General features: G+C 34.0%; 2 protein-coding genes across 4 annotated transcripts; one reads left to right on the forward strand and one right to left on the reverse strand.

The window, feature by feature from the left end:
* Positions 1–2294: 2294 nt before the first annotated feature.
* Positions 2295–4240, reverse strand: LOC131612638 (uncharacterized protein At3g49055). The gene is made up of 5 exons (XM_058884401.1): positions 3474–4240; positions 3247–3323; positions 3055–3166; positions 2837–2953; positions 2295–2732 (listed from the first exon to the last, which is right to left on the reverse strand). Exons 1-5 carry the CDS (start codon positions 4176–4178, stop codon positions 2388–2390), a joined length of 1356 nt encoding a protein of 451 aa, XP_058740384.1. The 5' UTR covers positions 4179–4240; the 3' UTR covers positions 2295–2387.
* A 4089-nt stretch (positions 4241–8329) lies between these two features.
* Positions 8330–16655, forward strand: LOC131643570 (U-box domain-containing protein 32). Of its 3 annotated transcripts, none has more exons than XM_058913822.1 (8): positions 8330–8769; positions 8943–9064; positions 10124–10245; positions 11244–11371; positions 11509–11624; positions 12652–13182; positions 13656–14408; positions 16312–16655. In XM_058913822.1, the coding sequence occupies exons 1-8, from the start codon at positions 8577–8579 to the stop codon at positions 16489–16491; spliced, it is 2145 nt and encodes a 714-aa protein (XP_058769805.1). In that variant the 5' UTR covers positions 8330–8576; the 3' UTR covers positions 16492–16655. The 3 variants fall into 3 exon arrangements, with proteins under 3 accessions (XP_058769805.1, XP_058769806.1, XP_058769807.1); XM_058913823.1 differs by having other exon boundaries at positions 8331–8769; positions 8946–9064; XM_058913824.1 differs by having other exon boundaries at positions 8629–8764; positions 8946–9064.
* Positions 16656–23006: the final 6351 nt, after the last annotated feature.

Consider the following 23006-nt stretch of genomic DNA (forward strand, 5'->3'; position numbering starts at 1 on the left):
TATTTTTAAAAAAATATTGAGACAAAAAAAAAATTGTAGATTTTTCTATTTAAGCCAATATAATATATTTATTAAAAAAATATACCAACAAAAACGAAAAACGAGTTTATTGAGAACTCGTCATCGTCTTCCCCCTTTAACGGTATTAGGGTTTGCTGCTCTTAATTTTCTGCCAATAACATCTCATAGGTTCGTTTCTACAATTCAAGAATTTCCATTGCTACTGGTATTTCCTAAATTTTCTGTCTGAATGCATTCTGTGTTTTTCTTATTTAACATTGTTATTGTTATTTTGATTGACCCTTTTGCAATTTGATTGAAAATGCAGAACTTTTTTTCATTCTAACTAAATTGGAACTTATGGGTGGTCATAAAGAAGAGAATAGTAGCAATGTGAAGAAAATAAATTCATCATGTGATGTTGAGGCTTTGAAAAAGTGCTTGGAAGAGAACAAAGGGGACTATGTTAAATGTCACTCACAAATTGAGGCTTTTAAATCATCATGCTCACTCAAGAAACCTAATTCTTCTCTTGATTCTTCATCATCACTCAAGACAGGTGTTTGAGTTTGAATCGTGATTTTTTTACCAATAAAGGGAACTAAAAAGAAATGAAATTTGAGTTTTTCTAGAGTATTTATAAAGCTGTATTAGTATTTAATGGTTTGCATGATTGTAAATTTGATGAGTTTAGATGAAACTTGTGATTGTTAACTATTAAGAATGATAATCAACATTGTGCTGAAGAAGAATAATGATATTTATGCCACAATTTTGTGGAGTTTTCCCCTTGTTTTAATCAGTTTAGTTTTATCTTCGTGCTATGAAGATATGATGTTTGTCATGGTTATATAATTCTTTTGTTTAGTTTTCTTTATACTATTTGTGTTTTTCTTGCCTTTTTTATTTATTTGTTTCTAACTGCGTTTTAAAGATCCTAGCTTGGGATTAACTGTGACTGCTGTTTAACTATTGTTGCATAGAATGAATGTAAGTTATATATTAAAGGGTAAAGCACCAAAGCCCCTTATTGTGTGCACTGTGCATGTATTATATGTCTGTTATCTGGTACCAATAGTTGAGAGATGAATATGCCCGAATGTTTGAGGACAAAATCTCTGTAACACCGACACCTCTAAAAAAGGCGTGTCCCTGTCCGACACCGACACTTGTGATTAAATTTAAATTATTCATTAATTCAAATTATTATAGCTGTCGCAATGTCAGTGTCGTGTTCGGGGTGTCCGTGGTTCATAGAACAAAATGCTTGCAATTACATCTCTTGTAGCCTGTAGAGCATGATCTTCTTTAAGGGTGTGCAAGGTGCGCTACACCACATGGTCGCAAATTTGTCATAGTTGAATCCTTACCAAATAGAGCATCACAATAGATTTGTCAAGGTTGAATAGTTACTAAATAGAGCATCATAACAGCTTTGTCACGGTTGAATCGTTACTAAATAGAGCACCACAATAGCAAATTCCGTGTTTATGGTAGTCATTCTTGTTCATTTGGTTGCGGCTGATTCTGTTTCCTTCGTTGATTGCTCATTGAATTCTTATGATTTACCTCAAGATAAAATATGATATTAAGGCAAAAAAAAAATGGGTTAAAGGGGTGAAAAAAGTCTTGTGAAATTGAAGGTTTCAACCTCACTAAACTATCGTTGAAATCAAACAATAATATTAATTTCGTAGATAGCAAACATGTGTGTGACATAGAATAATGACAATCAAAATAAACGATCTTAAGTAATCAAAATAACCTATAAACAATGTAAGCAAATCAACAACAAATAAGAGAAAGATAAAAAAACGATAACACATAGAATTTGTTTACTCAGTTCGATTTAACCGATCTATTCTGGGGAGCGAGTTCAATCAAACCGATCTCCTGTGACTAGAGAAGAGCTATCTAATTCATTATACTATATATGAGGTTTTTTGGTTTGGTTTGGTCTATAGCCGGTTGCTTGGACAACTTGGTTTAAGAGAAGGATTGTTAGCTATTAAAAGGTTGTTGGTTTGTGAAGTAACTGCAAATCAGTTAATTTAGTTGTAATTGATTTTCAGTTAGAAGATTACTTGTTTTTGTATAAATGTCTTTGGCCCATGGAATAAACAGTGAGGTATTGAATGCATAGTTTTCTGACATAACAAGCTCCTATTATTAAATTGAATATCACTGTTTGGCCGTATATTAGTCTGTTCGAATTCGAAAACTCACAACTATGTGAATTTGGTGGTTATCACCACTTAGTAGAGCGATACAAGAAAATGTTGATGCAAATGGTGTTAAAAAAAAACAAATAAAAATATCCTACTTTTACAAACATTAAGAATCACACAATTCACTGTTCTGTTATGGAAAATCATGTTAGATACATTTCATTGAAGAAAAGATTGCATTTCTGGCAGCATCCTTTTAGCATTTCCAATTCTAGAGTCAGCAATATTGCTAGAACTCAATCTAAAAACTTGCCATGGCCAACATAATCGTCTTACTTTATGACTACTCCGTTCGCTTTTCTCTGCTTCCTCTAGTTGTCTAGTAAGTTCCTCAATCCGCCGACGAAGCTCAATTCCTCTGCTATCAGCTAGCTGCAATGACCTCTCTGCTGCTTCCTGTGCTGCTATTGCAGTCATTGCAAGTTCTTCTTTAAGCCTCAGTTTTCCATTAGATATGTCCAATGCACTCTTTGTTCTCTGTAGTTCTTGTTTTAATGCAGCCACCTCATGGAACATTCAAACATCATCAGTTTAGATAAAGACTATATATACTAGGAAAAGTTGAAATAACAACGAAAATTTATAAAAAAATGTTGATTCTGGTTTACCATTTTGTCGCGTTCTTCAACTTCTTTCTTTCCTGCTTTAACTTCCAATTCACAAGCTTCCTTCCATCTAGCTACTTCTTCTTCTGCTTCTTTGATTTCCATCAAAAACTCCTCTACCTTTTACAATATGACAGAAAGGAAAAAAATTAGTGAGAATGAGAGGTTTAGGTAAGGAATGATTATGGATTATCCCATTTATTGATCAAGTAGGTGATTACATTGTGAGCCAAGATTCTCTCTCTATCTTCTAACTCATTGATGTAGAGTTTATTTTCCGCAATCTCTTTGTTTTGTTTCTCTACGAGACACTGGAGTCGCTCCGTGTCTGACCTGGCATGAAGTCCAAAATAAATAATCCAAAACCAAACTAGATGAAGAAGATTATATACATAATTATACGGTAAAAGTACCTTGATTCTTCCAAAGATCTTCTCGATTGAATGATTTCAAGACGTAGATTCTTCATTATCCTTTCCACCGTCGAGGCCTTGGAAAACATTGACCACAAACTTCAGAACTAATGTAGTTTTTCAATACTTTATTGACATTAACAAGTCGACACCAATAAATTAAACAAAATCACAAATGCACACACATTTTTTTCAGAAGTGTCGGTACTAGAGAGATAATAACTTACCAGACTAACAACTTCAACTTCAGTGTCACTACTATCTGATTTGTTACTCTCAGAAGTACTATCCATTAGTTGCTCATGATTACTACTTCCTCCCATCATGAATCCAAACCCAACTTTCTGCAATCCAAACTCAGCAAACTGCAAAAGAGGCATTCTTTTATGATCATGTCCCTTAACTCTCTTCTCTAAAGCTTCTTTCTCCAACAAAGCTACCCTAAGCAAGTTATTCATATCCCTATTCTCTTCTGTTAAACTAATCAAACTACTCTCCAACTCTCTCTTCTCCTTTTTCCTTAACTCCTTATAACTTTCCACCTTTGTTTCAACTTCAATAGCAAGCCTTGAAATCAACCTTGCCTCTTCTAATAACAACGTTGATTCATCGACCGATTCTGATTTCATGCAGACTATTTCTCTGACAAAAGTTTCATCCTTTTCTCCCTCTAATCCCTCTATTACTCTTGATAAGGAGTCTTTTGCCGTAGTGAAGGAGTCAAAAGCCGTTAACATCGACCCGTTTTTCTGTTCTCTTTCAACTTTTTCTTTGATGTCTTCCACTTCATTTTTAATCAATATATCTTGTTTTCCTCTCAAAACAGTTTCGAAGTAAGGAAGTTTATCTGAATGAAAAACATGAGAAGTGTAGGGTGGATTTGGATTGTTGAGTTTGGGCTGTTTGAAGGATGGTTGAGAGGATTGTTCCATGTTGAATATAGAAAATAATATAAAGGATTGAATTTCATGAACAAGATAGAAGCAAAATAAAGTTAAGGGATGGAAAAAAAAAATAGAAGAGTTTAGAAATCAGAACTACCAGTCAACTTTGATACTTTACTTTCAAGTTTTGGCGGGGCTGATAGGTTGGAACTAATAAATGGTCTCTATGCTAATTGTTACTTCACATCAAATTGTGGTTTTAAACTTATTACCAAACATACACTAAATGGGGATAAATTCAATTTAAATTTCAATTCTAATGGACTCTAGCTATACTCACTGTCACTATGTGAAATTTTATTCATACCCATTTCACATTATAAATTAAGGAACTGATTATTCTGTATTGTTTTTCTCTCTCACTTATTATTTTTGGATTTTGAAAATCTTCTTCTGTATTGGTTATTCATTCAAGTAGTTTAAATTCCTCCACTTCCAACAACAACCACAACATTCAATCCATGTTCATACTTATCCTTCAATTTTATAGTAAAAAAATATTTTATTTTACTCCTTTCATCACATATATTCTAAATATTTATCTTTCATCACATACATTCTAAATATTTATTATTCTCAAAGACACATTGAAAAACTTTTTTACCTATAGTATTTTTTTTCATGGTTTATATTTCTCAAATATGTAAACAAGAAAAATGTCTAGCAAAAATTTCTAGTATTGTTTTTTTTTTTTTTTTTACAAATATCAGCTTTGCATAAATATGTATCCAACTGAATTGATTTCTCCAAACTCTTTATTTCTCTTCATTAAGTTTGATAGAGAGTTGAGACACTGCATTAAGGGAAATTTATTTGTCCAATTAAGATAGATTTTTTGTTTATGTTTCAGAAACTAATAAACTCATGGTAGAATTGAAATATTTTGATTGGAAAAATGACACGCGATAAGAAGAAAATAATCACGTTCAATTATCCAAGATGCTTTCAATATTCAAGACGTGGCTATTATCAAAAGTTCGTACTGCTAATGGTGAAAAATTAACTTACGAATTAGTTTAATAAGTAAGGAGGAATTGGTTCAAGGATTAACCTCATTGGCAAATCCACAATACTCCCAACTTCTTTATTTTAAATATATGATGCCAAGGTCTCAAATCAACATGGATCGTACACGATGACAATCAGTAACATATCATGCATGGGAGCTAGTTTCAAACTGAAGTAGTGACAAAGCATAACAGTCCACAAAAAAGTGCATAGATAAATTTAGGAAACAAAAGAAATTAATAATCTAATAATTATGTAGTCAAGACTTAAACACAAGCTAGTGATTCAACACATTCTAAATCACAAGGGAATAATGCTAAAGTATTCTTTCATATTATCTTCAATAAACATTTAATGAAACATGCATTGGCTAAATATGAAGTAAGGAATGTTGCTGATGAAAAACAACAGTTTCCTGCAAAATGCAATGCAAATTCACGAAAGTGTATTTTACCGGGTATCAGTTTATACTTGAATGCACTTAGTCCCTTAAGGATCAATCAAGAATACATAACAGAAATACTAACTTCTGGAAGACAACTCAGTCTCACCAACTCTACTTCCTTGCTACTACTTTCTGCATTCCAATAACATATACATCTATCAATTGTATATGTATCGGAATCCTCTGAAAGACAATTGAACATACTAAGCAATGAGGTTGAGTCTGTAAGGAATCACCTATCGATATTGTCTGTTGTCAACTTAACATATCTCTTGGGATGGTTGGCCATCCCATCGAATACTTGCAGTTTCGAGCCCACATGTGGCCATAAGCTCTCTCTTTTAAGGTCCATCTTTCCTAACAACTACATACAATATATTATAGGAGCCATCGTCGTTAATCACAAGGGGAAATTTCGTTGGGGACCTCCTACCTTTTATGAGTCCCCAAACCGCAACATAGACTAATCTTGAATCTTTGTTGAGGTAAACCCCCCTCATTTTTGTGAGTGGCCAACATCTCATAAATCTTCCTCTTCATGGTTGCCTTGGATGGGAGATTTGTCCGAGGTGCTCCTCTAGTGATGACCGCTATATACGTGAGCTTCGCTTTGTTGGCTTCATTGCTTTCTCTAGTGATCTCAACATCGATAATTTGTGAGGGAGACTTACCCTTAGGCGAATCTTCCCTGTCTCTTTTCCCCCTTTCACGTACTCGGTCAGCGAACCCCTTTGATGAATCCTTCGATGGAATCTTTCAGTTGAATGTAATCGTCGGTATTATGGCCATGGTCTTTATTAAAGTGGAAATACTTTAACTTGTCAGGCTGAAATGTCTCTTTGACAGGGTAATGGGGTTAGATTTTGCTTTTTTGAAACTCTGTGTTTGCGGTCCTAGTAGATCTTCTCTTGAGGAGACTTTGGTCATCGTCCTTCATTTTTGGGCAGTGAAATGCATAGAGAACCGTTCTCAGAAATACTTTCTTGATGCGATGCTCCCATCGGGCAGACCATAGAACCATAGTTTGGCCAATCCGACCAGGGTCAAGGTAAACAATTTGCATTTGGATGCTTCATCAACAATAAAGTAATTCAATCGATCATTCACGAGCTGCATGTGCTCGTCTAGATCTCCCTTTCCATCCTATTCACCTAGCTTGGGTGACTTTTCCATGGATTTTAGTATTTTGCCTTCCAAAATCCTGGTGTATAATGGATGCTTTTATTGAACCATTACCGACTGGTTTTCCGCTCGATCTGGGGGAGAAATATGGTTACATCAGTCTCCCTCAGGGCTTTGAGGAAGACTTTGATGCTTGCCTCTCCTATGGCGATTTTTTAATTTAAGAGCTTCGCCTTTCTTCGCCGCGGTCGAATCGGAGTAACAATATGTGTTCTCCTAGATACAACCTCTTGAATAATGTTTCCTCGTGGAGGAGCATTATTGAGGCTTTCTTCAAGTCGCAACAAACTTTTCTCTATTGGTTATGAATTTTGCTATCGAACGATGTTGTACATGTTGTTTAGTAGCTCATTAGCGCCTTGGACTCCAAGGTTTGCTTGTAGTAGTTGGAAACTGAGTAAAACTTCAAGTTGTGCAAATGGAGATGGAATCTGAGGTCCAATTGTAGGTAATTAAACATATCCAACTATTTGAGGAGTTTGAACTAGACCTGGATGGTATGAAACCTCCGCTTCTGGATTCACAATGTTTGTTGAGGAGATGCATGTAGAGGTGGTTGATTGATCGCTACGTGAGCTGCAATTGTGGCGTCAACTTCTCGAGTAACAGCAGAACAAGTAGCTTTGGACCCAACCATCACTTGGAATAGTAGAGACCAAATATCTAAAAAATTGAGGATTAAGAGTTGAAATAATGCTTCGACAAGGTCGAACATGATGGATATTTGTATTCGATCCTGAACGCACTCAATTTAGTAATATGGAAAGGCCTCTAATTGAAGAATCAGAGAGCGAACATGAAATCGTGAAAAATGCGGGAATTAGAAGTCATTTCCCATAGAAGGAGCCATTGTTTCGTTCTAGAACTAGAAATGAAGTGAAGATTAAAAGTGATGGTGAAGAGGGGGATGACCTGCAAAGTTAGTACTCCAACGCTCAAGTTAGCATGTGAGGAAGAAAAGTGAATTGAAATTGTGTTTGTAACTTGTTACCTAAATTTGGCGCCTTAAGAAACAACAAACTCACTTTTATTAGAAGTGAATTGCGGAGAGTCCTTGATTCTGAATGCAGTTGAGATCCTTTGTGATTGCCAATAAGAGACATCTCATGTGCTAAACAAATTCCAAAAGAATTATAGTCTCTTCATGGTGGACGGTCGAAATCGATATGGGCGGTCCGAAATAAATGTTATTTTAGTTTATTTTCAAAATATGGATAGTAGATGAAAAAATTGTACTTCATTAAACCATAAACCATATGTAATGTCTTGAACCACTCTACATGCATGTAAAAAGTAATTAGTCAAAATCACTTCTTTTTAAAAAAAAAATCTTAATTACTAATCTTTTCCATCTTTAAATAAATAATTGCTGATTAATTCATACAAACATCGACGTTTCTTTTTTTTCTACTTCGTTCTCTAAACTTGCTAATCCAAAGTCATTTCACAGTTCACCAAAGCACTAACCTATGGGACCACCTATATATAAAAAAGAAACTAGCAATGTACTACTAACATTGTTTTTTAGCGCTCATTGATTCCATTAATATCGATTACTTCTTCATCACTTCAAATTTCCGCACACTCTAAAAACGTCTCTACAGTCTTCACACTTTCATCGCGTTTTCTAACTTTTCTTTCACTACCTTCGCGAATCGCCCTTCGCTCACCGAGTCACCATCCCTAACTCAGAACGATTCCCAATCCACCGCAACCTAGGGGCTGCAATTACTAGGTTGTTATCGGATCTGATGGGTAGCATCCAAGAAGCGGTATCGGTTGCGGAAGAGCGAGTGGAGGATGTGGTAAACGACACCGTTTACGTTGCGGTGGGAAAGAACGCGAAGAAGAGCCAGCGACTGTTGCATTGGGTAAATCAGAATTTCTCAGGGAAGGAAATTTGTCTTCTTCATGTTCATCAAACCGATCCTCTGAATTCGTTGAGTGAGACTCTCTTCGATTCTTAACTGTCAATTTTTAGTGAAAGCTTTGTTGAATTGAATTGAATGGTTGCGAATTGATGGAATATTTGTTGAAATTGAAATGACTAAACTTTGACTTGTGTAATATATAACAAAGCATTTTTTTTGTTTTGTTTTATTTTCCGGAATGTAAAGCAGACTCAGATGCCTCTGAAATAGAACCTAAAGACGATGTAATCGAGGCATTCCAGGAGACTGATAGGCAAAAAGTGCATGAACTCCTAGACCAGTTCATCCTCACTCTGGTTCCGGAGGGGGTATTATCTCTTTCCGATTTTTTTTACCTGTATTGACTAGCTATTTACTAATATGTGTTGTTATCTGCTGGCACTGAATCTGAAGTCTAATTGTATTTGAAAGGTGGATTTTAAAAAAAAATTAAAAGAATACCATGATATATGATTATGTAACAATTCAATCACACTTGACTTTATTCATGTTTAAAAATATTTTATAGCTTGCTTCATTTAGAAAAGAAAAACAAGTCCTCCCCTCCCTTCCAAAATCTCACTCCTAAACAGACCCTAAAACTGCGCACTTTAGTTCTTCCGTATAATTTAAAACTGGACACTTTAGTCCTTCGGTTTAATTTATAGCTGGACACTTTAGTACTTCCATCTAATTTCCTTAGAACATAAACAAACAAGGGTCTTGCTAACAAGTGCCCTCAGGACACTCTTTAAGCATACTAAATAAATAAAATATTCTTTATAAAAGTCATTATTTCAATTTCCAATGCATTTTTAATTCATTGAATGCACGCGTTTTTAAAAAAACCTACTACTTTAATCACTTAAAAAGTGCCCAAAGGGCACTGGTTAGCATTTCCCAAACAAAAATAGTCCTGTTCAAGTAACTGTGACCAATTTTTCTGCCAACTTTCTTGATGTGAGAATTCCAATTTTCCTTCTCCAATTTAGGTTCATGTGCACTCTGGTCATTAAACTTAAAATATGACATCTTTTGTTCAGTTCTGATGGAGAGTTAGCCAGAAGAACTAAAATATGCATCGATCTACAGTTTAGGGGTCAAAGTGCACATGTTCAATTCTGATGGAAAGTTGTGCATTTTTAAAATTTTTCAGAACCAAAGTGCGCATGTCACTAAGTTGGAGGGGGAAATTTTAGCTTTTTTCTTTATTATAAAGACAACTAAATATATATAACAATAAAAGTAGTAACTGCTTTCTCCAAAGATGTCAAGAAAAAAGGAATTTTGAATTTTAAGTAAATCTGTTTAAATGATTGGTTTCCCTCTTTAGTAACTATTTCTTGAAGAGATCTAGACTTTGTTTACATTACAGCATATGAGTGTAGGTACATGCCTCGAAATTGTTGATTGAGAAGGATAATATTGAGAAAGGGATCATAGAAGCTATTGCTCAATACAATATTAGATGTCTTGTAATGGGAGCAGCTGCAGACAGACAGAAGTTGAGGTGCCAATTCCAAACCTCATTGTGCTTTTTATTGTAACTCATTGCAGGGAGGAAATAGGAAACTGCCTACTGTGTTGTGTGGCTTTCTATCTACTAAGCTAGTCTAATTTGAGGAATGTGAGGAGCCAATCACGACCATTGAATGGTCAGACTTGAAAGATCATACCACATGGCTATCATTCTATCGTTTTAAAAAGTCACATAATAAGATTCAGATCTTTTAATTTTTATTATCCATGAAAGGTCCAATGGTCATATTTATCCTAATTAGCTTTATAACTCAACGGAACAAAGTTTGAATCCCCGACGGGAAATGTATAATATCCCCATTCCCTCTAAAAAAACTCGTCATTATTAGGATCCATCAATACCTGCTGATCAAATTTTAGAGAAATTTGACATTTGTAATATTTAGTCATTTAGTTTATATTTTCATTCAAGTGAGAAGTATAATAGACTTTAATACCACTTATATCAAAGAAGCCTTAATCAAGTTTGGATTAATATTTGATACGTATTATGTTGAGATGATATATGAAATTGGAGCTTCAATCTAATTGCTTTGTAAAAATAAATAAATCATTCTATAGAAAATTAAAGGGATAGTTTAAGATCAGTTTTTTTAAACTAGTATCAACAAGTTATATCTTTATGATGCAGAAGAGGGTTGAAGAGCATATATAGAGTGACAGAACACATAGGTAGACAGAAATAAATAAAGAAGAAATGACTAGTTTTGTATTATTAATGATTGCCAGCTATCTGTATTTTACGTTTAATATGTTGATTAGTTTAAAGGCAGACTGAATTGTGCTATAAGAGAACTGGATTTGCCGAAACTCCAATTTATTATTTCATTTTCCTTCCAACGCCCTTGTAGCAATTTTTTATATTTTCACTTAGTTTTTTTTACCATGTTCTGTTATGTTGGTAATAACTTGATTAGATAATAATATGTGATGTCTTTTCCACTTTATGAAATGTGAACAACAAAACAGGTTAGATAGTGAAGACACACCTGTAATAGAGACTGCCCCTGTATTATTGATGCTCGACTCGAATATGGAAGCCAAACAATCTGAAAAAATTAAATCACAATTGATTCCGGATGTATTGAAATATTTAGGTATTCTTTCCGAATGTTTCAGTTTTTCCTGCTCATTTGTTGTTAATTTGAAAATAGCAGTTTCTTTTCCAGCTCATTTCACTTGCCATTTTCATAAGGATTGTTAGGGTAATATACCTTGTGAAATGGCTGTGCAGATTCTGGTTATACGGAAGAGACCAAAAATATCAATTCCCACTGCTCTTTAAATGCAGAATGGTCCTTTAACAGTGTTATTGCAAGGACAAAGTTGACAGATTTGCTTATTCATGAGGTGAGAGGTGATTGATCTCCTTCAACCTTGTTTGCACAAGTTTATGCTATTTTCATGCATGCCTTTACATTTTCTGGTTGCTTCCACCATTTTGTCTGTGACTTCCTCCTGCTCTTGAAAGAATGTTTTGGTAAAAGTCATTTTTTCCTATGAATAAAATCAGACAGTATATTGAAAGGATTTTGGAAACTGTTCTCTATCTAGATAAATATGTTCTATTCACTCTGTAGTCTGACATCTTCTGTCAGTTTCGGTAATTTTAGAATTGTTCATAGAATCATAGATTTACAGGAGTCAGAAGATGAAAGGGAACTGGTAATCAAAATTAATGGAATACTGAAAAGACAATCCTAGATGCTATGAACGTGAAATAGAAAGGATTTGGAGAGGCATTAAAGAGATGGAATGTAGAAAGTAATACTATTGAGGTTGAAAGAAAAACAGAGCCTGTCTTGTCTTAAATAACTTAAACATAGTAAAAAGATGATTTATTAAATTTTTCTCTTTGGCTGCTACTCAGAGTATAATATTTAGAAATGAGAGAATAAATATCATGTTTCAATCAATCACCAGAATGCTTCTTAGTTTAATTGCCATTTTAAAGATGTCCCCAAGCTTTTAATTTTGAAGATATGCCCCGAAGCTTGTAATCCCGTCCTTTTTTTCAATATGCTGCCTTAAATTCACATTAATTCTTAACATATAAAACTGGTAGATCAGTCGTTCTACTCGCTCTTGTTCATTTTCTATTTAATCCTTAGCTTTATGGTTAAATGTCAAAGCATAAAGATTTGTTGGATAAACATTTTCCTCAAAGTTCAGGCTAGACCGTCAGACACAATGCCTTCATTATCAACTGTAAAGGATTGTCAGCTTAGTGTCGCAAATGTTTGTGTTTGGACATTGATGAACACACATGCATAGATACGTGTAATAAATGTTCTCTATGAATTACTATCTGACTATAGATGAACTAAATTGATTTCCTTTTTCTCCTGAAACTTGCTTAAACTTATATTTTATACAGGATGATGAAGCATTACAAAACTGGTGTGCTAAGGAGTTAACTAGAAGAAAAGAAGTTGAAGAACAATTGGCAAGGGAAAAGCAAGACGTACAAGAAATGAAGAATCAGCGAGATAAAATCGTAAGCGAATTGCAAATGCTCGAAGACCGGATTTCAGCTCTTAGAAACCAATTGTTTGAGTCCGAGTGTTCGGCAACTGAGTTGGAAGAGAAGATTTTATTAGCTGTGGATCTTTTGATAAGTTTCAAGGAAAAACGAGATAAGCTGAGGATAGAACATGCAAATGCAGTTAAGAAAGTTGAAATGCTGAAAAAATTTGGAGAAGTGGATACTACATCCTCTTATGTGGTAGAATTCCCTGCATTTTCTTTCATGGAGATCAATGAGGCAACTCATGATTTTGACCAATCTTGGAAAATTGGAGAGGGAAATTGTGGAAGTGTTTACAAGGGACTGCTTCGCAACATGCTTGTTGCCATAAAAATGCTACCCTCTTATGGTTGTCTGAACCAATTTGAGTTCCAACATCAGGTAATCTATATTCTCTTTTATAATGGACTACTTGGTATTCTTAAAATTAAAGTCAGTCTATGCTCATTAAATACCCTCAAAAGATGTCAGTATGTGTTGTGATTTTCACTTGATTAGTACCTATCATCTTTACTGTTTCCAAAGTATTGTATTATATAATACCAACTTATACTATACCTGACTAATATTCTGAATATGCTTTGACGATTTGATGTATTTTGAGAGTTAGAAATTACAGGTGTGGTGAATTTATGACTCTTTTTTCTCTTCTTAAAAGAATCTACCACGAGTCTCCTGAGAGATCTATTTTTCCTTCATTTATAGCTGGGTCTAACAAATTTCTTTTTATCCTCTGATATTTCTAGTATCTGTGGTCCAAAAAATCCCGACTTAATGAATCTGTCATAGATTCTTCTTCCATAAGGAACTCACAGTTTTATTTTACCATGGTCATATTATTGGTTGACTTTCAGGTTGAGGTTTTAAGTAGAATAAGACATCCAAACCTGTTAACTTTAATTGGAAGCTGTGCAGAGTCTAAGACACTTGTGTATGAATACCTAAACAATGGTAGCCTTGAAAGTCATCTTGCATGCAAAGACAAGACTCCACTTCCATGGCAAATTCGAATGTCCATTGCTACTGACATATGCTCTGCTTTAATCTTCCTTCACTCAAGTGAGCCTTGTATTGTCCATGGGAATCTGAAGCCTAGTAAGGTTCTGCTTGATGCTAATTTTGTTGCCAAACTTGGTGATTTGGGGATTCCTTCTTTAGTCAAGCATGGTGTGGATTCAGCTGACACTGGGACAGTAGTATATAACAACTCACATAAAGGTTTGGTGTATGTGGATCCAGAGTATCTTGATACTGGTAAACTGACACCGGAGTCAGATGTGTATTCATTTGGAATCATACTCTTACAACTTCTAACTGGAAGACCACTTTTGGGGCTAGTTAGAGATATGAAATGTGCATTGGAAAAAGAAAATCTTAAAACTGTGTTGGACTTTTCAGCCGGTGAATGGCCACTTCATCAAACCACACAAATGGCATGTTTAGCATTAAGGTGTTGTGAGAAGAATTGGCTGAACCGGCCAGATCTTGTATCAGAAGTCTGGAGTGTTCTTAAACCATTCAGAACTATTTGCATAAACAGGAGACAGGAGTTGACTTCTAAGAAGCTTCAACGAGCCCCTTCTCACTTTGTCTGCCCCATTGTCCAGGTGAAGATCATAACTTGTTCCAAATTCATTTTTATCAAAAGCTGGAGTTTATTGTATGCATTATTCTTGGTCTTTATTGTATTGAAAATACTAGGCAACTGGGATTTTTTTTAAAGTCAAAACCAAAAACTCATCTTTTCTCAACAAAAATTGAAACTTGTAGAGATATAATAAGACGAGAGCAGAAATGCAAAGGGCTAGAGATACCCTCTCAACGAAAATGATCTTTAGGCATGCTTAATGGATGTTTGGATAGCCATTTGTAGATCCCAAACTCTGTTTACACCAAAAGGATGTGTCTTGCATAGAGGAGTCTATACAACCTTTATCTCATTTGATAATCACCTAAAATTTGGATGAATTCTATCTAGTGTTGTCAAATAGAGGCAGTAATAGCACTGTAGCATAGTGGATTAAGATGAATTCAATATGAAAACTGTGCAACATTATCCTAGTTTCTCTATTAGGGCACTGTCGGATGCAATTTCAGCTATATTAGGGTTTTCTTAAATAATAAAACTTAAGAGTCTGCCTGTGTGCCTCACATGAACTACTTTCAACATAAAAAAACTAGAGTCGTTGAGTATTACTCATATTCTATTTTAGGGTTTTCGTAAATAATAAAACTGAAGACTCTGCATGTATGCCTCACATGAACTACTTTCAACATAGAAAAACTAGAGTCGGAGTATTACTCTTATATTCGCAGTTATACATAAACCTTTCAATATGTAAGTTGTACTTTGCCTATGTTGAATTTGAGCCTCCATCATGTTTTTTATTTGTATGCAGCATGTCTTTTTTTATTATGTATAAACTGAATTATTTCAACCTCTATGCAGCTTCTGCTATTTGTCTGCATCATTATCTGTCATTTCACATAGTGGATTTTTGGTGTTCTATTGATACGATTCTATAAAATAATGACTTTATTTTGTCATTAGCACTACATATATAATATTTCCTCCGTTTCATATCATTTGTGAGTTAAGTTAATATACATTTTTCATGAAAATTATTAACTGTACTGCTTGCCGTAATAAATTAACTTATTTTAACAAAATTTTCTTATTGTGCAGTCAAATAAACAAATAGAGTTAATCAATGTATTGTAGGTTGAGATTTAGGTAGTCAATCCTGGTCCTGGATAGTGGTGCGGACTGGCCGACCCCAAAAATGGGGTAGGGGAATAGCCACCTTTTAATACTCTTTTTGACAAATTTACATGAATAATAATTTAACTTGAACATACATTTACTGTAAAATTAAACAAATAACTCAACCCATAAAATATTCATATATCAAAATACAGTTTAATAAAAACAACACTCACAACCTCACAAGTTTTAATCAAAACACTCAACCACCGCAGACAGTAGCCTCCGCTCCGCCCCAAATCGCTGCTATCGCGGCGTTCCATGCCGCTATTGACTATCTAGGTTGAGTTATCATATTATCCCATCCGTCAGTCACATTATTTTTCATTTAAGGTTATGCACTCCATCACCGAGTGTACTAATTTTTAGGATAGTGATCTTAGTATAAAATACTTATTAATATGGTTAGTTGAGTAGTTAGACAGAAAGCTAATTATGATAAAGTTAGTCCAGATAAAAATAGACAAGGGTATTGCCGATTTTTGGAAATGTTTTCTTGATATTTTAAAGTGATAATATATAGTTTGATACAGCTCAAAATTCTAAAAGTGACATATTATGAGAGGGAGTAAGAAATTTCATTATCAAGTCTGGATCTCATAATTCCTTTCTCTGCCACTTCCTTATGAAAGGCATTTTGTATTTTTCTTTGGTTGGTGGGTGGGATGCAATATAAGAATATGAATATTTAATTCATTTCTTGCTAATGACAATGATAATCATGGTGGTTGTTTGTGGTTTTACAGGAAGTTATGGAAGATCCCTACATTGCTGCAGATGGCTTTACATATGAAGAAGAGGCAATAAGGGGATGGTTGGACAGTGGTCACAACACTTCCCCTATGACAAACCTCAAGCTGGAACATACAGATTTGGTACCTAATTATGCATTACATAATGCCATTCGGGAGTGGCAGCAACAGTGAATATTTTCCATTATAATTGCACATAGTGATGTAAATACACGTATCTTTTGAAAATAGCTCCTCTCAAGTGAGCAAGCAAAAGTGTATAAACTCTTGAATATAAGTGAGTTGAGATAAATGAAGGGTATATACACTAATACTTGCTTACCTTAGAGATAATTTCACTCTTGAGGAGCCTTGCCACATTATCTCAGTAGTTAGTATGTTCAGGGGGCGTAAGAAGGTGATAGAGGGGGAGGAAATGTTTTAACCAAACCTCTCGTTGGAAAATTATACCCCGTACCCCTACATTTATCCCAATACCCCTATAATTTTAAAAAAATCCCAATTTTGTCCTTATTAAATTTTTAACTTTTCTTTTTTATTTTTTTTTTCAATTTTAGTGAACCGGATATCCCAGGGGTGGGTGTTCCGGTTCCTTTTTTTTTTTTTCCAATTTTACTGAACCGGATATCCCAGGGGTGGGTGTTCCGGTTCCTTTCTTTTTTCTGTGACAATTTTACTCTCAATTTTACTCTCAATTTTACTGAAACGCTGCTTTTTTAGTGTGTGACTGTACGACTCTTCTCACTTCTCTTTCACTGCTTCTTCTTACCCTCTCATCATTCAATTTTTTTTTTTTTTATTATTCATAATTCATTTATTTATTTTTTCCCACTCTTTCTAATTCTCATAATAATGATAATTAATTATTACTCTGGCGTTTTCTGAACAAGCTCTTTCTGTGACTCTCTCTACTCTGAGATCTGATAATAGCGGTTTCTCATAAGGTTTCCGTTTCCGTTTTCACTTGCATGTTCATCTTTTCACTCTTCATTTTTTCTGAATTGTTCAAATTTCGATGATGATTATACGCAACTTGAGAGTAAAATTGTCACAGAAATCTCCTCAATTTGAGAGTAAAATTGTCACAGAAATCTCCTCAATTTGAGAGTAAAATTGTCACAGAAATCTCCTCAACTGGTAAAGTAAAAGCTCTAATTTCACCACCACAAATTAAAAACATGCTTTCGATCATTCCTTATAACAACATTGAAAAAAGAAAGGAACCGGAACACCCACCCCTGGGATATCCGGTTCAATAAAATTGAAAAAAAAAGAACCGGAAAACCCAATCCTGGGATATCCGGTTCACTAAAATTGAAAAAAAAAATAAAAAAGAAAAGTTAAAAATTTAATAAGGACAAAATTGAGATTTTTTTAAAATTGTAGGGGTATTGGGATAAATGTAGGGGTACGGGGTATAATTTTCCTCTCGTTGTTTGGGTTGGGATCTTTCTAAAATGAGGGATAGTCATGTAATCTTTAAGAGCCCCCTCCGTCCTTCAATTTTATCAATATTCTTCAAATTAATAATTGTAGGATGATTCCAAACGTCTAAACATATTTGTTTGGCTCTGCGCCCCTGGGGTGATTTTGTGGTGTATAACTTGATGTCAAGAGCAAGACGCTCAAATGGTAGAGGTAAGATTGAATGAGAAAATGATGGTCTTCTTCATTTCACATACTTTCATTTTCCTTAATGGCTTGATTTGCAATACAATGGACCAACTTTTTGATTCAATCTTAGGAATTGTTCATGGCACTCTTACCATTATTTGTCCACCTTGCTTGCAATGTGAAAATCTCTTTCGCACCACCGGAGATTGAAAATTGGCTGCACCACAAAACTACAAACTCAATTTTAGAATCATGCCAATTGTAAGTAAAAAGATGTCTGGATTACAATATTTGGATGCACTTCTTAGCCTATGATTTTCAACTGAGGTTATTCGACAAGTAATGTGAATATGAGATAGAAATAAGTGTTAAATGCAAGTAGCTAAGTTATGTTTTTCGACACCAAACCACAAGATTTGACAGAAGAACTTTTTGACAGAGGTAGTTAGAGAACTTGAAGACAATTTTGAGTGTGGCTACCATGAACTCAAAATTGCATAAGCAACATGAAAACATGGCAGCGTTCAATATGATCGAACACCTGAAGATGCTTTATCAAGAGCAGACAAGACATGAGAGGTTTGAAGTTTCAAAAGCCTTTTTTCAAGGAAAGTTAACTGAGTGAACCACTGTAGTTTCCCATGTACTCAAGATGATTCGGTATGTGAAGAACCTTGAAAGATTAGGGTTTCCCCTCGTAAAGGAGCTGGCGACTAATTTAATCTTGCAATTATTGTCGGAGAGCTTCAGTCAATTTGTCCTTAATTTCAACATGAATGATATGGACAAAAGTCTTCCATAACTGCTAGGCATGTTAAAAGTCTTCCATAACTGAAGTCAAAAGAGCAATTCATTATGATGGTCATTAATGAAAAGAAGCAGAACAAAAGGTCCACCAAGCAGGGTGGTAAAGGGAGAAGGAGTAGATAATTGACAAAATGTGATGTTGATCTACGAGTTGGCAGTGGAGCAAAGATTGTTGCTTTAGTTGTAGGAACTTACTCCTTTCGTCCTAAATTATTTGTCGCAATGACCCACTTCACACAGATTAAGAAACAGTAATAAATGATAGAGAGAGAATGATGACTTTACCAAATTATCCTGATTAACTATTGGTGTATTCGAAATAACATTATTATTAAGTGAAAAAACAATAAATTAAGGCTATGTTTGGGAGTTTGGATGGGAAGGGAGGGGAGGGCTTTGGAAAATATGAGGAATTGGATGAAAAGGATAAAAAGATTTTGGGTAGAGGGTTTTGGAGGGTTTGAGTTTATTCATAACACCAAAAACCCCATAAAATGGGGGAACTCAAAAATTGTATGGAGGGAGGGTTTTGAAGGGCTTACATAAATTTTCCAAATATCTTTTAGGTTGTTATACTATTTTGAAAATTAAAAATTTAGTAATGATAATAACTCTTTTATCATTCTAAACAAATTCATTTTTTCAAAAAATGTCAAATATTTTCTTACATTTTTTTAAAATTTTGTTTTTGGAAGCCTTTCCCTCCCATCCCCTCCAAACTCCCAAACATAGCCTAAGAGTATTTATTAGAGGGTACAATTGGAAGATTAAATATAAAATTATATTGGTAATGTAAAGTGACAAGTATTTTGGGATAATTTTTTTCCAAATGTAACATTTATTTTGGGACAGAGGGAATATTTATTACCTTTACATAGTGGTTTAATAATTCAGTTAGAGAACTGTTATTATGTACCTACAATTAGCAGGAATATTATTTTCGTTTCTTGTTTGGACAAGTTTCGCTTTTCATTCATAATAAAGAATAATTGTTGCTCCATTTATTTAGAGAACTGTTATTATGTACCTGCAATCAACATGAATATTATTTTTGTTTCTTGTTTGGACAAGTTTCGTTTTTTATTCATAATAAAGAACAATTGTTGCTCCATTTATTTGAATGATGTATTTTATGCTACTGCACAAATGAATAATGGACTATGTGTCCTTGATCTTGAAATGCTTATTTATAACCTTAATACTAAAAGGATGAAACCTAATGAGTTAAATCCAACTTACCTTTGACATTATCGATTATGCCACATAAATGAGAAACACATTTCTAAACTCCATACAGATGGATTCTTGGACTCTTTTGATTATGAATCATATGATATATATATATATATATATATATATATATATATATATATATATATATATATATATATATATATATATATATATATATATATATATATATATATATATATACTGGAAAAGGTGAAAGGGCTGATGATCTTTTGGCCCTCATACATACTGGTGTATGTGGACCACTGAACATATCAACCACAGGAGGTTTTGAATACTTCATCATATTTACTAATGATTTTAGTAGATATGGTTATGTGTATTTAATGAAACACAAATCTGAGTCCTTTGAAAAGTCCAAGGAATTTAAGAATGAAGTACAAAACCATCTAGGTAAGCATATTAAAACTCTTCGATCAAATCGAGGCGATGAATATTTAAGCCTAAAGTTTGATGACCATCTAAAATAGTGTGAGATTCTATACCAACTTACTCCTCCTAGAACACCATAACAGAATGGTGTATTTGAGAGAATAAATTGAATCTTGTTAGACATAGTCTGATCCATGATGAGTCACGCCGATATTCCAAACTCCTTCCGGGGACACAATTTATTAACAACAACTTACACGGTTAATAGTGTTCTATACAAAAAGGTTGAGAAGACACCATATGAGATATAGAATGGTAAGAAACCACATATGTCTTGCATGAAGATTTCGGGTTGGGAAGTTTATGTGAAACAAAAAAATTCAACTAAGCTTGAGCTCAAATCTGACAAATGCTTATTTGTGGGTTGTCCTAAAGAAACAAGAAGGTATTACTTCTAAATCCTTCTAAAAGAAAAGTGATTGTCTCTCAAACTAGAGTTTTATTGGAAAAAGACTTTGTTTCCAAAGGAATTAGTGGAAGGAAATTAGAGCATGAAGCACAAGTAGTTGTGAAAGAGAAACCTGCTCAAGTAGAACAAGACCAACGTAGGTTAAACATGATACATCACCAACCTGAGAGATATTAATATCTCATAACTGATCAAAGAGATGTATTGCTCGTGGATCACGATGAGCCTGTGACCCACCAAGAGGCTATTATTGGTCCTGGATCTTAAAAGTGGCTAGAAGCCACAAAATCTGAAATGGATTCCATGTACACAAACCATGTTTGGACCTTGGTAGAGCCTCAAGTAGGAGTTAATCCTATAGGATGAAAATGGGTCTTCAAAAAGAAGACTAACATGGATGGTAAGGTACATACCTATAAGGCAAGAGTGGTTGCTAAAGGCTATAAAAAAATTCATGGGGTAGACTATGATGAAACCTTTTCACTAGTTGCAATGCTTAAATCTGCTCGGATTTTACTTGCTACTATTGCATATCATGATTATGAAATATGGCAGATGGATGTCAAGAATGCTTTCCTTAATGGGAATCTTCTTGAGGATGTGTACATGACACGACATGAAGGATTTGACATACTAGAAGAAGCCCAAAAGATATGTAAGTTACAATGATTAATTCATGGATTGAAGCAAGCTTCTAGAAGATAGGATCTTTGTTTTGATGAATTGGTAAAACAATATGGATTCATCAAGAATGAATACGAGCCTTGTGTCTACAAGAAGGTTAGTGGGAGCACGGTCGTCTTCTTGGTATTATATGTATATGACATATTACTCATTGGAAACGATGTCCCTACCTTGCAACAAGTGAAAACTTGGCTAGGGAAATGCTTTTCTATTAAATACCTTGGTGAAACAGCCTATATATTAGGAATCAAGATCTATAGAGATAGATCACAAAAACTGTTTGGCCTAAGTCAGAGTACATGCATAGACAAAGTGCTGAGACGCTTTAATGTGCATGATTCCAAGAAGGGATTCATACCTATGCAACATGGTTTGTGTCTATAAAAAACATAATCTCCTTCAACTAAGGAAGAAAAGGATCTCAGAATAATATTCCATATGCATCATCAGTGGCGGATCGACTAAGGAGCCGGCAGGTGCAGTGGCACCCCTCAAATTTTTTACAGCTTTTACGATATACACTAGGAAGTAAGGATAGAAATAGAGTGATGGCAGTTTTTGTGAGGAAAAGTCATAAAATACAGTATTGGAAGGATGAAAAATGAAGAAATTAAGTACTGGAAGAAGAAAGTAGATCAAAGATCAGATGTAAATAACACAAATGAAGCGGCTACTGGGAATGGAATGGGAACGGAAGAATAATTAGGGTTTGTTTTAATAATGGGGTTAAAAATATGCTCATGGACAAATGAACTAATACCACTTAATTTTTTCAAAAAGAAAAGGTATTGCTTTTTTTATTAAATCTTATTTTCTTTAAAAAATTGTTCTTTTTTCTTCACTTTAATTTATGAAATCTTTTTACTCAGTAGTAAATAATCTAAAGTTTTTATTGTTATTTATTTGTGTTTATTTTTTTAAAGTTTTTGTGTTAATTTTACTTGACTCTTTTTTCTTTTTCTTTTTTTTTTAAATATAAAGGAATAAAAAATAACACATTGTCTTCTTCTAAAAATTATTTTAGAAAATTTTGATCTAAAAATATTAACTATGACGCAATTAGTTAATGATTTATTATTTTGGACCAATCATGACATAGAGTTTTGGGCTTAGTAAAATAGATTGAAATTGGTCATTTGAATTAAGTTTAATAGTGATAATTTATGTATTTGGTTATTAAAGTTGTGCAAAAATAGCACAGTTTTTTAATGATGCAATGGTTAAATATAAGAAAAATAAGTTATATTATGATTTCTCTTTTTAAAAGTCTCTCAAACATTCATTCTCTTATTAATTTAAACATATGTGGGTCATAATATTTAATGTGAGATCTATTTCTAAATTGAAACATTCACACATGTTTTAACCAATAAAAAAATGAATGTTTGAGAGAGTATTGCTATCACTTCTTATGATTCTAATTAATTTTAATTATAATATTTTAGTCGGTTCAAGCCGCACCTCCTAATATTTTGGGCAAGATCCGCCACTG

Source organism: Vicia villosa, linkage group LG1 (assembly GCF_029867415.1).
Source record: "Vicia villosa cultivar HV-30 ecotype Madison, WI linkage group LG1, Vvil1.0, whole genome shotgun sequence".
In the NCBI taxonomy this organism is placed as follows: Eukaryota; Viridiplantae; Streptophyta; class Magnoliopsida; order Fabales; family Fabaceae; genus Vicia; species Vicia villosa.